The 14,945-nt window shown below is 32.3% G+C and overlaps 1 protein-coding gene across 6 annotated transcripts in view; it reads left to right on the top strand.

Annotated features, from left to right (window-relative positions):
* Positions 1–6,182, top strand: part of LOC145293149 (DNA repair protein Ku70-like) — a 462,221-nt gene extending 456,039 nt beyond the window's left edge. For all 6 annotated transcript variants that reach the window (XM_080139577.1, XM_080139576.1, XM_080139578.1 and 3 more), the window contains 2 exons: positions 2,073–2,144; positions 5,404–6,182. In XM_080139577.1, the coding sequence (XP_079995703.1) occupies positions 2,073–2,144; positions 5,404–5,520 (189 nt within the window). In that variant the 3' untranslated portion in view covers positions 5,521–6,182. The remainder of the gene's footprint in view (positions 1–2,072; positions 2,145–5,403) is intronic.
* The last annotated feature ends 8,763 nt before the right edge of the window (positions 6,183–14,945 follow it).

The raw sequence follows: 14,945 nt of genomic DNA, 5'->3' as shown, positions 1-14,945 counted from the left end.
GAAACAGGCATTGAAGTAATCAGACAAAGCAGATCATAACAGAACGGGTTGTTCTGAAAGACTTGAATACATTTGTGAATTGTTACAAATGAGGATCTCTCGATAAAGGTTATTACAGAGGCTTAAAGTTGAATGATTAAGTTCTGAAATTGATTGAGAGAATAATTGAGCAGATAAACATAGATGAAATGCAGTTTGGTTTTATAACTGGGCAAAGTACCACCAGTGCTATATTTATCCTGCAATAAATGCAAGTGAGAAAAATCTGTATTTTGCTTTATTGATTTTGAGAAAGTTTAACAGTGCCAGGAGATATTACATGTTGGGTTTTACCTAAATTAGAGACGAACAAGTGATTGGTTAAGATTGTTCAATAATGTACAAAAATGCTTAAAGTCCGTTATAATTGGTGATGCCTAAATCATTTAAAAGAATTTTATACAGGACACCTAAGGATCTGCAGGATGAAGTAATTAAAGCATATATATATTGGATTGACTAGCAGGACCTGTATTGCAACATTGCCCAGGTAAATATAAAAATATAGCAAAAAACTAATTTGATTATTGAAAAGAAATCAATGTAAGCTAAAGTAGAATTACATTAGGATTCTGAACTAAATCCATAGAATAACAATGGAAGGTCTACTTAGATTAAAAATGTTGAGGAATGTTATAGAAAGTAAAGATCTATGAGTGAATGTTAAGATCAAAGTGGTAAAACTGGTCAACAGCAGATTTTTTGCTTGCATTTTTTATAGCTGATTTAGGATGAACCTAGTATGCTCAAAAAATCACATTAGTTTTGTTCAATCATGTTAAAGCTTTTGAGCTATAACCACATATCGTTTTTTACATTTTTCTTCACATGTATGGATGTATGGATCATTTTAGAAGAAATTGGTAGGGATAAAATGCCATGTTTTGATTGGAAATGATTATTTTAATAACAAGAATTATTCAAGTCCAATAGTTCTGGGTAATTACGTTGAAAAGGGATGTTTGAAGTCATAAAATCTTCCAAAAATTCGTGCTCAGCATAAACAAAAAAGGACTGGCCTGTGTGGAAGGAATTGATGCCTTGCAAAGAAAGGAATGTCATCAACAACTCTCTGGCAAACAGACAGAATACTCATCCGATCACTGCACATCAAGCTCGGCCTTATTAGGCAGTTCATCAAGGCTCTGGACAAGGATGGTGACTGCTTCACTTGTGCCAGGCTTTTCCAGGATTGATCATAGAGAAGTTAAAAATGGCATCTTTGATGGTCCTTGGCAGCTCATCAGAGATCCAGATTTCAAAAACTCAATGAACGAAGTGGAACTGGAAGCATGGAAGGCATTTGTTCTGGTAGTGAAGAACTTTGGCAACGATAAGACCAGAAACTATGCAGAATTTGTCAACAATATGTTGACTGCTTTCACAGATCTGGCATCAAGATACACTACCTATTTTCACGTATGGACCGGTTTCCTGAGAATCTGAGTTCAATGAGTGATGAGCAGAGTGGAGAGATTTCATCAGGACTTAAAAGAGATGGTATCAAGGTTGCTGGGATGCAATCATGATGGCTGACTACTGTTGGAATCTGCTGAGTTCAAAGAAACAAGTTCAAGCCCTGAAGTTTGAACAATGGTGAAACAACATGCAATTTACATGTACTTACATTTATCAATGCCTACCATTCAGTTCACAATAATCAATGTTTCTATCAGGTAATCAATATATGTTGTTGCAAAACATTTTTCTCTGTTAAAAACATTTTGGATATGTTTTGACAAAAATTAGCTGATAATGCTAAAACTGATAATAAAAATGATTTTGTCACAAGATCTTTTTTTTTTTTTCAAATCAACTTAGCACAAAACCTTACTTGATGGCGATGAATGAATACCATTTTCTGATTCAGCAATGCAAAATACCTTAAATCAGTTGTAGAACCCTAGACAACATTTAAGATGTAAAAAATTGTTGCCCAGTGTAATCAGTAATTATAGTGTTGGAAATCTCTCATTTTCTTCTTTGTTTTTTATATTCTCTTTATAAAATGAAAAATGCTGTTTTTTTTCCAGGGAATTGATGAAAATGAATGTAAAAGTAAAATTCCTTGCCTTGATTTAAAGATGTTGGTGGAAAATGATAAAGTAAGATTTGTATTATTATTACTTCAGCTTAATACGAGAATAGATTCATTGTTTTCTTTGATGATAACAGCAACAAATTAGAATGAATTGTGCAGATTTGTTTCCCTGTAAATATGATTTTCTCACTAGTTTTATCTGAACCCTCTCTTTACATTTAGTGGTTTAACCGCATTGTTTAAAATAAATACATACAAACCATATAAATTTATAAAATTCTGCAAACCATCCTCCCAGTCAGGTTAACCTTTCAATTTCTAGCTGGGTGCTCCTGCTGCTAAACACCAAAATGCTGACCATTTCAAAATGCTTCTTCTAACATGTGATCTTGCTTAACCAATTGTTTGGAATTTAAAAGTCACAAGCACCCATGTTTGCCCAGCTGGGCAAACTTGAGTCCTTGTACCGGAAAAATATCCAGTAAATAAAACGTTGTTTAATAAATTGTTATTTTTTGCATTTCTTTTTTTTTTTTTTTTTTGCATTTCCATACACCAAACATGGATCACTAAAACATCTGCTGGGTCATAAGCTTCATTTTGGTACCTTACTTGCCTGAGTGGATTACCTGTAGGCTGAGACAAACCGCATCACACACACACACAGACAGTACGAAAATTTATAATAGGAAGTCAGAAATAACTTTCTTTGACAGTTTAACTGCTTTTAAATTCCTTTTGAACTTTAAAGAGTCTTAATGTAATTCCTGTTTTTTCTTTTTTTTTTTTTTTTTGGATAACGATTTAAATGACTAATGAAAAAAACAAAATGCATTCTAATAGATTTATTTTTATTAAATTTCTTTTTTTTTAATGAAATTTTTCTAAATTTTCTAGCGATCTTATAAAGATCTTTCTGATGAATTTGCCACTGGAAAATAATTCTACTCCAAAGAATTTGACCCAACTGATTCTTTGGGGTTTTTTTTTGTTTTTTTTTTTTAACTTTGAGAGGATTTTTGACCAGATATTTTTGTATGAACTTTGAGGATATTAATTGGATATCTAACACTCATGAAGTTTTTTATTGACAAGAAATTTATTGATGTTTTTTCAGCTTTTTCTGAAAAATATTTATAAAAAAAAATTAATGTTTAAAAAAAAAATGTTTATTTTCATTTTAAGAAAACAAAGATCTCTTCATAACTATTTTCAAAGAGAAGAAAAGCAAGATTATAAGATTATAATCTTATAATCTTGCTTTTCTTCTCTTTGAAAATAGTTATGAAGAGATCTTTGTTTCCTTAAAATGAAAATAAACATTAATTTTTTTTTAAACATTAATTTTTTACTTAAATTTAGAAGCTAGAAATTAAAAAAAATTAAACTTTTAGTTAAACATGAGAAAAAATGTGTTTTCTTTGTTTTTGTTTTACAAACATAACTATATTCTATGTATTAACAAAGAATGATATCTTAATTGTAGTTAAAAAAATTATTACAGAGAAATATAATAAAAAAAAAAAAGAGAGCAAAAAAAATACAAATTTTACTCAGGGGGACTCATTTTGAGTAAAATTATAATTAAAAAATAAATATCTGTTTATCTAAAAATATAAATTCACACGTGATCGATCTTTCTAACCTCACATTTTAAATTCCATTGTCCCCTTGCTTCTTAAAAGTGGATCATACATATACTGAAAAAGAAATATGTTTTCAATTAAATAATAGAACTTTTCCTTTCAGTTTTGTTATTGGCGAGAATTTCTTTTGCACACAAAATTTGAACAAAAACGATATCCTAGTGTCTAATTTGTTTAAATGTTATATTTTAATTGGAAACCTGTGTTTTGTCAGTAGAAAGAGAATGTAACAAGTGAACTGTTAAATGGCTTTAATAATACTGTTAACCAAGAATCATTTTTATTATTAGTCTTTGATTTTATTGTCTTCTATCTCCATCTAATCCACCTTTTATATCTTTAGAAATTTTGTTTTACAACTAGTTCGTATATGAAAACTCCAAATAAAGAAAACACTGATGCAAAAGTGTGTTCTCGCACATAGCTGTGAAAATCTTTAAATTCATTTATACCTAATTTAACTCTATATTAAATCTTTCAAAATATTGAAAGATTTTTTTTTTCTTCACATTTTTTAGTCATCTCTTGTAAGGTTTGCCAATAATATGGTAACCAAATGGTCTGTCATCTAAAACCTAAATCGATTTTTTTAATATTTTACTTTTAATTATGATGTTTGTTGGTATTTTTCTTGAGAAAAATGTTTTTAATTTTCAAACATTTTTATAGAATTTAGTAAATCAAATGCATTCTTTTAAAAACTTCAATTCATGCAAAGTTTCCTGTTTTTCTGGGATTTTTTTCTTTGCACATGTAAAATATATTTACATGGTATTTTTTATGTTCTGATCTATATATTTTAAACTGTTTAAAAACAATAGCTATTTATCATTAAATTAATATACCACAATGGACAATTAAGTTTTTTCTCTTAATTAAAAGACTTATTTTTGAATTTTGAAGTTAGACTAAAAATTTTCCAATTATGATTGTCCCAATACTAGTGGAAACTGTATTTAAGAATCTATATAATGTTATACTTATGTGTAGATCTCATAAAAATTTGACATGAAAAAATTGAGTACCAAATATATTAACAGTAGTTATTGGGTACATACACTTGAGAAATATTCCAGTTGAAGTACCAGGTTTTCTGTATATCAGCTTGGGTGGAAGAAATGTTTTTGCTTTAAATTGAAAGAAAAACGAAAACCAAAATTATTCTTCTGTCACAAATTTCTTTTTACAAATGGTTACATTCAACAAATATTTACAACAAAAAACAGCCTTATTTATCACTCTAACCCCCCCCAACTCATTAAAATCTATCTACTTCACTTATTCAGTATATATTTTAATTACCACATGATTAATTTTCCCATTCTTGCAGCTAATAACCTGTCTTTTGGTTTTACTCCATGTACTTTCTCTCTAGTCTTTCCTGGTGCCCCCCTCCCCCATTTCTCTTGTGCCCCTTTTCTTTCACACTTTAAATGTTTGCTATAAAGATCACTCCTGGTTAAATAAAAATATTTACGTATTGAATAATAAGAAATGTGTATGCATAAAATTCTTACAAAAAATTGTTTTTCTAATTTGTCTTTTTACCATAATATCTCTTAGATTCAATGCATATAAATATATTTCTATATTTTGGCAGTAAATATATTTGTGTGTTGATGTAAAATCTTTTGAATCTTGCAAGTTTTCTAAGAATGATTTGTTTTCTCTTTGTAGCTTAAAAGTCTGAAAGTTGGTGATTTAAAGCAACTGATGAAAGAAAACAATGTGAAAATAATTGGCTCAAAGAAACAGGATCTAATTAATGCCATCTGTGATCACTACAAACTTTAATACAAAACCGATGGTTCCATAAGAAATCAATTTAAATTTAAATGGTTTAATAAATGGACAAAAAATACAAAACAAACGTATTTTTGATGCAAGAAAGGATTTTATATTTTTATTCTAATTGTTTTGTATTCTCATACATTGCTGCCCTTTTTCACACTACTCCCCCACCCCACTTTCCTACCTTTCACTTTGGTATAGATGCGTAACCCCCCCCCACTCACGCACAACACACCCACTTGCACCTTCACTATTTTGACTTCTCACATATGTTTAAATCCCTTCTGATGAAAGCTGAAGAAATTCTTTTGAGTGAAATATCCATTTTTTTACGCACATGTTTTTTAATCTCAATTTAATTCCTGTAGCTTATACAGTGTATTGAAAACATCACTTGCAAGAACTCATGGAAAGACATGAAAGCATCTTTATATGCATTCAGCGCTGATGTAGTGTGGTTTGTCAAACAAAAGCACCAAAATTTGTTTGATAAGAATGATGTAGAAATTAAAGCCTTATTTGATGAAAAAAAGAAAGGCTCTTTCCTCATTTTTGAATGGTATTAACCAGGTACAGAGCAATAAATATTTTCAAAAGTTAAAGAAAAATAAATTTTACAAAAATGTAATTTGATAATGAATAAAGTTGAAATCTCAGAAATGTGAGTACATGTGTTTGAACATTTATTCCCTAAACTTGTTTTGGTCTTTGAAATTGTTTTGAATATTCATTAAATGGCATATCAAAATATATCAAAATGTTTTGAATATTAATTAAATGGCATATCAAAATATATCAAAATGTTTTGAATATTAATTAAATGGCATATCAAAATATATCAAAATGTTTTGAATATTAAATGGCATATCAAAATATATCAAAATGTTTTGAATATTAATTAAATGGCATATCAAAATATATCAAAATGTTTTGAATATTAATTAAATGGCATATCAAAATATATCAAAATGTTTTGAATATTAATTAAATGGCATATCAAAATATGTCAAAATGTTTTGAATATTAATTAAATGGCATATCAAAATATATCAAAATGTTTTGAATATTAATTAAATGGCATATCAAAATATATCAAAATGTTTTGAATAATTATTAAATGGCATATCAAAATATCTCAAAATGTTTTGAATATTAATTAAATGGCATATCAAAATATATCGAATAGTAATTAAATGGCATATCAAAATATATAAAAATGTTTTGAATATTAATTAAATGGCATGTCTAATTGATGCAACCTATAAATTATTGAACTGTAGAATTAATTTGCAAAGTATGTTTCAAAATCAAGCACTCAACTCCTTTGTAACCTTTATAGATATGTTTGTGCCAAAACGATTGCTCCAAAGTCATTTTTTCCCAGTTCTCCATGTTCACGTCAAGAGGTTTATAATTCTTTAGGGGATCTGTAATCTTCTATCTTAACTGTATATAACATGCACTTCTGTGCTCAACAAATTGCCAATGTTTACAATCCTAAGGCATGTTTCATGGAACCTCTCCAGAGCCTTGATGTGTTGGGTGTATTATGGTTCATGTCTCCAAGTAATATAGAAGAACAGACAAAATGCATGACTCGTACACACTAAGCATTGTTTTGATTTTAATGTCTCTCTCCGACCATATGAACTTTTCAAGCTTTTTCGATTTTTAAAAGTATTTTGGAGTTAAAGGGTCCATGCTCACAAGATATACAAACTAAACTTAATTTTGATGTAGATGTTTAGCTCTATATACTGGAATCCTCATGAAGTGATGATCATTACCTTAGTTTCCTTCAGATTAAAAGTAAGTCCAAAGATAGTGCACAATTAAGGGAAAAAGTCCAGTATCGTTTACATATCATCCTCTTCAGTGTTGGCAATGAGGGTCACATAGTCAGCATAAGAGTTTCTGTACAAAAGATTTTGAATTTTGCATTAAATCACTGCCAGTGATTTGGAAACATTAGAACACCAATGTTACAGTCCTGAAAAATATGGGAGAGGGTCATTGTAAAAAAAGAAAAATAAATAAAAAAGTAACATTAATGCAAGAATGTGAAGCCTAGGGCAAACCTGATATTTTATATGCATATGTACCACATTTGGGGTTTGTTTGCTTAGTGCTTCTTTTAAGATTACTTTCCATATATATATGAACAAGTAGTTAATAAAATTAAGATTACTTAACTGTTATATAAGTGAGATTATTTCATTGACTAGAACAAAAACTGTATCAAAGTCATCCATTATTGGCATTTATTCTTTCATGTTTTTCAAAAGAAATTTTACATTTTTAGTAGTTTATTTGAAGCATACGCACTCACAAATGAGTTTTTTCCAACAAAATTCTCATTGCTATAACTAAGTTGGAATGAAGTCCCTTTTCATAGCAATGACTACACCCCCATTTTCTCTTACACTGCTCTCCCATGTCAATAAAAAGCGTAACCATCCAATTCTTCTGCAAAGTGACTTTTGTTTCAAATCATAATGTCCATTGTTGCAACAAGTTTTTTTTTTTTTTTTTTTTTGATCTCATTTCAAATATTCCAACCCTAAAGGTTTACATTTTGTGGCAGCTAACTAATTGTTTCAGAACCTCTATTACCATTGACCAGTAGATGGATATTAACTTTTGTTGCATTTTCTTTTTTAGGGCTGATAATTCATTGTTTTTTTGTTTTGTTTTTTTAAGGCAAAATTTTATCAAAAGATGCTTTTTTAAATGAGGAAAAATTGCACACTCTGCTTTTTGAATAAGAAATGTTTTTTTCCCAAAAAAATAATAATTAATTCACATCATTGGGTGCTGGTTTTAAATCAAAGTATCCTCAGAGATGTTTTCTCAAAAATGAAGGGTGTATCATTCCTAATCAACAGAAATGATGTTCCCCTGATTAAACTATAACCCTAACCTGAACCAATCCATAAGAAGGTGTTAATAGAAGCTGTTAGATATTATGGAAGCAGAAATAATCAAAAGATTTTAACCTCTCAGAGTTACCCCATAGCAGCAGTAACAAAGAAAAATGGGTATATCGAGTTTGTCTCCCATCAAACAATATTCTAGCTTTTATTTAGGATTTATAATAAACAAGCAGGGTAACAAATTCAATCTAGAAACAGCCCTAGACAGATCAGATAATTTATGAGCTTATGAACTACTTGGAGTTTTGTCTCTCTTTTCGAGATTAGCAAATTCTTTGATAGAAGTATATTTATAGTAGCTAATTTTAATATAAAAAGACTATCTCCTATAAAAATCTGCAATGAAAGGATTGTAAATGAAAGGAAAATGAAGTCATTCTATAAACACCAAAATTTATATATTTAAGTTGCCACAAGTTAAAACAGTAAAGAAAGAAAAAGAAAAGTCTTGAGTTGTAAGCCATGTTTAGTTTCAGATGAATTTCCGATGGGTAGTTATTCTATACAAGTCCTGGAGATGAATTCTCAGTAGACAGCTGTTCTGTACAGGTTCTGGACTTTATAATTTTGTAGCCAAAGAGCAAAAGATCCTTCTCATATTGACATGAAAAAAACATATGCAACATTGCTAAATAAGTTTAATTTTTATAGAGGAATTCTGGTTTCTGATTGGTTGATAGCAGAATGTGAATTAATTTGATTCGTCAGTTCCTAGCAGCATCGTTTATAAATACCAACTGTGAGGGACCATACCCCATTATGATTAAAAAATATTGCACCCCCCACCCCTATTTTTTTTTTATATAATGGGAAGTCCTTTTGGTTCATTTTTAATTCTGTTCAAAAGTAAATATTTTCATATTCAATTTTACGTAATAAAAACAGAAGTGATTTGGATCTTAAAATTTAAGCATGTAAAAAGAAACCATTTTTAATTTTGTTCAAATGTCAAAAAAATATATGTGTACAAAGAGAAATAAAAGAAATGTATTTTTATCTTAAAAAGGGTGGGCATTTGAAAAAGGAAGCCATTATTTAATTTTGATTATGCCGGCCTGTTCCAAAAACGCATACATATATACATATAAATACATGCAATATGTATCCGTTAAAAAAAAAGAACTTTTTTTGTGTGTTAATTAAAACAAAGCAAAAAGAATATGAAATTTTCAGTAAATTAGAAACTGTTGTGCATAAAATAAAAATAAAATAAAGTCAATCGTAATTTATGTGTGCCTTAAAATAAGCATGTAAAAAAAATATATATACAAAGAAAATGTTTTTGTAAAGTGATTATTTTCTTTTTTTTTTTATTTCAGTAAAAGTATTAGTTACGTTAAAGTGTTAATACAAACAAAATGGATGCAATTTAATGTCTTGCCCAGGACAATTTTATATATATATGTATACACACACACACACACACACACATCAGAATAAAATTATCTAACAATCAACTGGTATGGAAACCTGTGATTATAAGTTTTACAAGATATTACTGGTAGTAATATTCTATAAGTACTATCCAATCTTAATAAAAATTGCTCAATATACAAAATAAAGCAAATAAATCAAATTTTAGTCATTCAATAATTTTTAAATTTATGACGTGAAATGGTTAAATTTCAAATCAAGAGTTTTATTAAAAAAAATAATTTAAAAAAAAAAAAAAATTTTTTTACCGGACTCATTATATAAACAAAGAAATTTTCTCCAGGAAAATGCCTACTTCGGACTATTACCTTGTGATGTGGATTACTAAAAATACAGATTGGATCACTTTACCACACTGCTATCAAAAACATTCACTTCGGATTTTACCATGCAATTTGGATGTGAATTTTTATATCCTGTACATTAACTTCTCTTACTTTGTGATAATTTAAAAAAAACTTTTAATTGTGATTTTCCATGTCTCACTGACTTTTGCAAATAAGGTATAAACCATGATAATTATTTGCTAATATTTTCTCATCTGAAGAGATGGTAGATATCGAAATCCTATAGGATAAGGAGTTAAAATATTTCAAATGTATTCTTTGTCTTACATAGAATAATAAAAATCTTTTGATTTGAAATTTAACCATTTCACATCATAAATTTTAAAATTTATTGAATGACTAAAATTTTATCTATACATATATATGTTGCAGAGTACATTGTGTGGAAGACGGAGGTGTTGAATTGTTAGCGGCAACAGAGGCCAGATGTACTCGTGTAACGGACGCGTCACGCGCACCACGTTGTAACGGACGCGTCACACGTGCATCACGTTGTAACGAGAACGATGTCCCGGGCCTGCGTCGTCTAGTGGTGGACCCCTCCAGCGTGACCAGACTCGTACTGGTCCCTGGAAAACATACCTCCGCTGCTCAAGGCACGTTAAACGTGCATGACCCCAAGTCCGTGTGGCAACATTGTCCTCTTCGGCCGTCACTCTGGTTTTATGTCTGCGTCTTCGTCGTCTGGCGTCAGGGCATACCTGAAATAAACTGCATCTTCACTTATGCCGGCAATCGAAAAACAAAGAAAAAACTCTGAGGTTATTTTCGTTTAAACCAAATAAAATAATTATTTGCAATCATTCTACATTTGTTTAAAGTCATGTTTTCGTTATCCGCGCTTCGTGATGCAGGTACTTGAGATTTCAGGTTAATTCTCTAGCTAAGAACAAGATCTTTTCAAGTTAGTCTAGAGATTTCTGCCCCTCTCATCCCCAGGCGGGGCGAGAGCCGATGTGTATGCTTCGCTCGCTGACCAAAGACTGCCAAAACCCTTCTAACTCTTTTTCGAGTAGGCGATCGTTGTTTATATCAAAAGCATCTTCCTTCCTTTTCTCCATTATCTTCTATTCCCCCCTCTTTCCTCTCTTGTGAATTTCTTTTTCTATCCCTCTGTTATCTTATTCTTTTCTCTTTCTCTATTGTTTTGTGAACATATCTGTCAAACTAGCTTGGTGGTCTCTGAGTTAACACACCGCGGGTCCCCGACTCCGAGCAGACATTTTGGAGCCCAATTCTCGAGACTGTCCGAATCAATTAAAAACTCATTCTCACCAGATCCAACTAGAAGAATAATCTCCCTTTTTTCCGCCATTAAAACAGATATCATGTCTGCCAAACAACCGCCTGTCTTAATCTTTGACACAGTATCAGCACGCCCCCCCCCCCCCCCCCCCGGCCATAAGCATTCTTATCTTCACCTAGCTGAACGGGACACCCGGCATCGTCCGGTGTCCCGTCACATCCGCCCTCCCCTTACACCTGTCAATTAGCCATAATTGGCATATACGCGACCTGCATCAGAAGCCGGCTCCGAAATTAGTAATTCTACAGTCTAGGTCAATTAACAGCAACTAACAAAAATTGTCCATTCGGCATGCAAAAATGTTCCTGTATCAATGGTCCGGTTGGTATGCAAAAATGTTCTGCTCTAATGGTTCTGCTTATCCCGGTGTATGAGATTGTATACATGCATATATTTTTTTTTTTGATTGTTAAACTCTCATTTTTTTTTCTCTACTAGTCCTTTTAAGGTGACTAACCCATGTACATGCAAAACTGTTTCTCTTTTCTTTTCATTTTTTTTTTCAATATTCGGTCCTTCTCTATGCCTTAATCTATGTGCATGCAACTGAGGAAAGCTAACCATGCTCAGTTCACTATCAAAAGAGGGCTCATACACCCTTTAACTACTTGTTCATTTTCTCTTTCTCATAATTCATAAAACAATCAGAAAAATATTTGCACTTTTTATATTTGTTTTTTTCTTCCATTCTTTTTTTTTCTTTTTTTTTTTTGTTAATAATGGCTTAGGGATTGACTGTGCTGCAACCTTGGGTTTTGTCGATAGTTGCAGCCCATGCACCCTATCCAGGTTTTGGTGGAGGGCACTCATTGGTATCCCTGCCCCGCCCAGGCGCGCTGCCGTCAGTGGTTTACGGTCACCTGATTTCTCCCTACACTTAACATTGGGGAGGTCTCTTCATCATTGACCCCCACTCACATCCTTATCCAGCTATCTGCAAATTAAAAAACACTCTCCAGATTTTTTTCTCACACCTCATTGAACAAATCCTATCCACATATCCATTTTTTCTTTTTTCGTCTTCTTTTTTTTCTTTCCTTCTGACACTCCCCTTCCTTTCCCAATCTAGTCCGTCCTCAACTAAACTGTTTCTTTTTTTTCTTTTTTTTCAGAATTTCCCAAATACAATACAATACAGAATTCCCAATACAATTAATTCTTTCTCCTACGAGATCAAAAGTTTCCAGGCACACCAACCAGATACACACACCCACACACGTACATTTCTAGTGCATCGATCCAACCAACGGCAACAAAATCTTTCATCTCAATTTCTTCCCCATGGTCCCAAATATAAAACAACATAGGCGTGCCAGCTGGGGAGGGTGCATATCGTTTCTCCTAAGTACCCCGGTGCAAGGAGACTAAGTTTCCTCCACAGCTAATACGTTTTCCAAACCATACTTACACAACGTTGCACTTTCCTGTACAGCTTTCATTAAGCTCTACGATACCCAAGCTTTTTTTTTATTACCTTCACTTGTCCCATAGGCATTCTCTCACTCGGAACAAGGTACAGCATCTGCCCTAACGCCACACCCAACATGCACTATTCTCATCCAGTGAAGGAGAGATCCTCCCCGACCGAGGCAATCCTGCCCTTCAGTCCCATAATTTGTCCCCGCAGCGCCATTTTGGTCAGAGACCAAGTGCAACAACTGTTTCAACGCTACACTAACAATATTCAATCCCCGTCCCGTGAAGGAGAAATCCTTCTCGACTGAGCATTTCTAAATTTCTCTTTTCCAAAACAGAACAATATCAGCACCGTTAGTTTCTTTAAGATATTCTACTCGACAGTTTAAATGATTTAACACTACCATCAGTTAGATTATTACTTCTCTCACTCTCACTGGTAACAACAAACGTTTCTAGGCATCCTGTACTCACCCAGCCGTCAGCGAACAATAACTCCATGCCCCTTTTGTGAAGCATTTTCTTTTCCGCCAGGCTCCTGGTCGGCTGGTATACTGCTTCGAATACCAGGGAGGGTACTCAGCCTCGCCCTCCAACGAGGCAGAAAAAAAAATAAAATTGACGGAGTAATTACCTTCTCCTAGTATAACACACCTGAAAATCACAGGTCCTTTTTCGTGTCCCATCACTGGACTTACGCCGTCTTATGCGACCAGTATATTTTCCAATAATCTCACAGTATGTTTTCTCGTGTTACCATACCTGACAATCACAGGTTCCCTTTTTTTTTTCATCACTGGACTTACGCCGTCCCACGCAACCAGCACACTTTCCAACAACCTCACAATATGTTTTCTCGTGCCACATCCTTTGATAATTTTGCAAACCGTGCACTGGGTTTACGTCTTCCAACCACCCGTTCCCTTCGGTACTAAGATGTCTTAAAGCCCATTTTTTATTTCGTAGGAGCAATGGAGTTCGCCGCCGAGCGACCAATAGAAACCCTTAAACACAGGACATCCCTCAATCATTAAGTTGTTTTTTTTTTCTTCTTAACTACAATAATTATTATTATTTAATTTAAGATTTGAATACCTGACTAGGGCAAGAATAGATTTTCAAAAATAAACGATTCAGGATATACATCAATCAATAAAAATAGGGTGCTACAATTCTGTTTTATTCTGTTCGCCTCTCTCCCTTCATCTGGCGCGTGTCTCATAATTTATGACTTCCTCTGTTTGCTTGTCTATCTTGTTTTTTTTTTGTTTCGTTTTTTTTTCTACCCGTTTGATATGTTTCTAATTAGCGTCTCTTCTTTTTTTTATTTTCCTCCTTTTTTTGTTTCTTATCTTCCTTTCTTTTCCTTGACCTCTACGCGTGCCTAACCGTGGCTATTCTCATCTTTGGGGTTGTCTGGTTTTTATTGCTACCCGTTTGATATGCCTCTAAATGGCGTCTCTTCTTTTTTTTTTTCTTTCTTTCTTCCTCCCTTTTATTTCTTTATTTATTTATCTATCTAGGTAACCACACCTATACACCCGTACACGCGCATACACATGCACATACCTACATACTTGGATCAAATCTACTCCTATACGGCAGTTTAAACACTTAAAACTAAATTTCAATAATGGAATTAATTGTCAACAAATTAAATTTTTTTTCTTTCTCTTTCTTTTCTCTAGTTTTAATAAAATTCTCCTACCCACCGTCTATTTAACGGTCTTAGAATGGCATCGGTACTGCCCGACTGCCGGTTTTCTCTCTCTCTCTCTCTCTCTCTCTCTCTCTCTCTCTCTCATTGCGCGACTGTTCTTAATGCCCCAATACAACAACGTATCAACCCGTTTAAACAAATACATATTTCATTTTCACTTTTTTTCTTTGGGGGTGACAAAATAAAATCAACAATACTTTGCAATAATAAGAAAAATAAAATCTTTACAGTATACGTAACCAACGAAAAGCACCCTGACAACAGCGCCTAAA

This window comes from Euprymna scolopes, chromosome 14 (genome assembly GCF_053919585.1).
Source record: "Euprymna scolopes isolate OS-2025 chromosome 14, ASM5391958v1, whole genome shotgun sequence".
NCBI classification, from domain to species: domain Eukaryota; kingdom Metazoa; phylum Mollusca; class Cephalopoda; order Sepiida; family Sepiolidae; genus Euprymna; species Euprymna scolopes.
The sequence above is the reverse complement of the archived record's forward strand: the minus strand, read 5'-3'. Positions and strand labels throughout refer to the sequence as shown.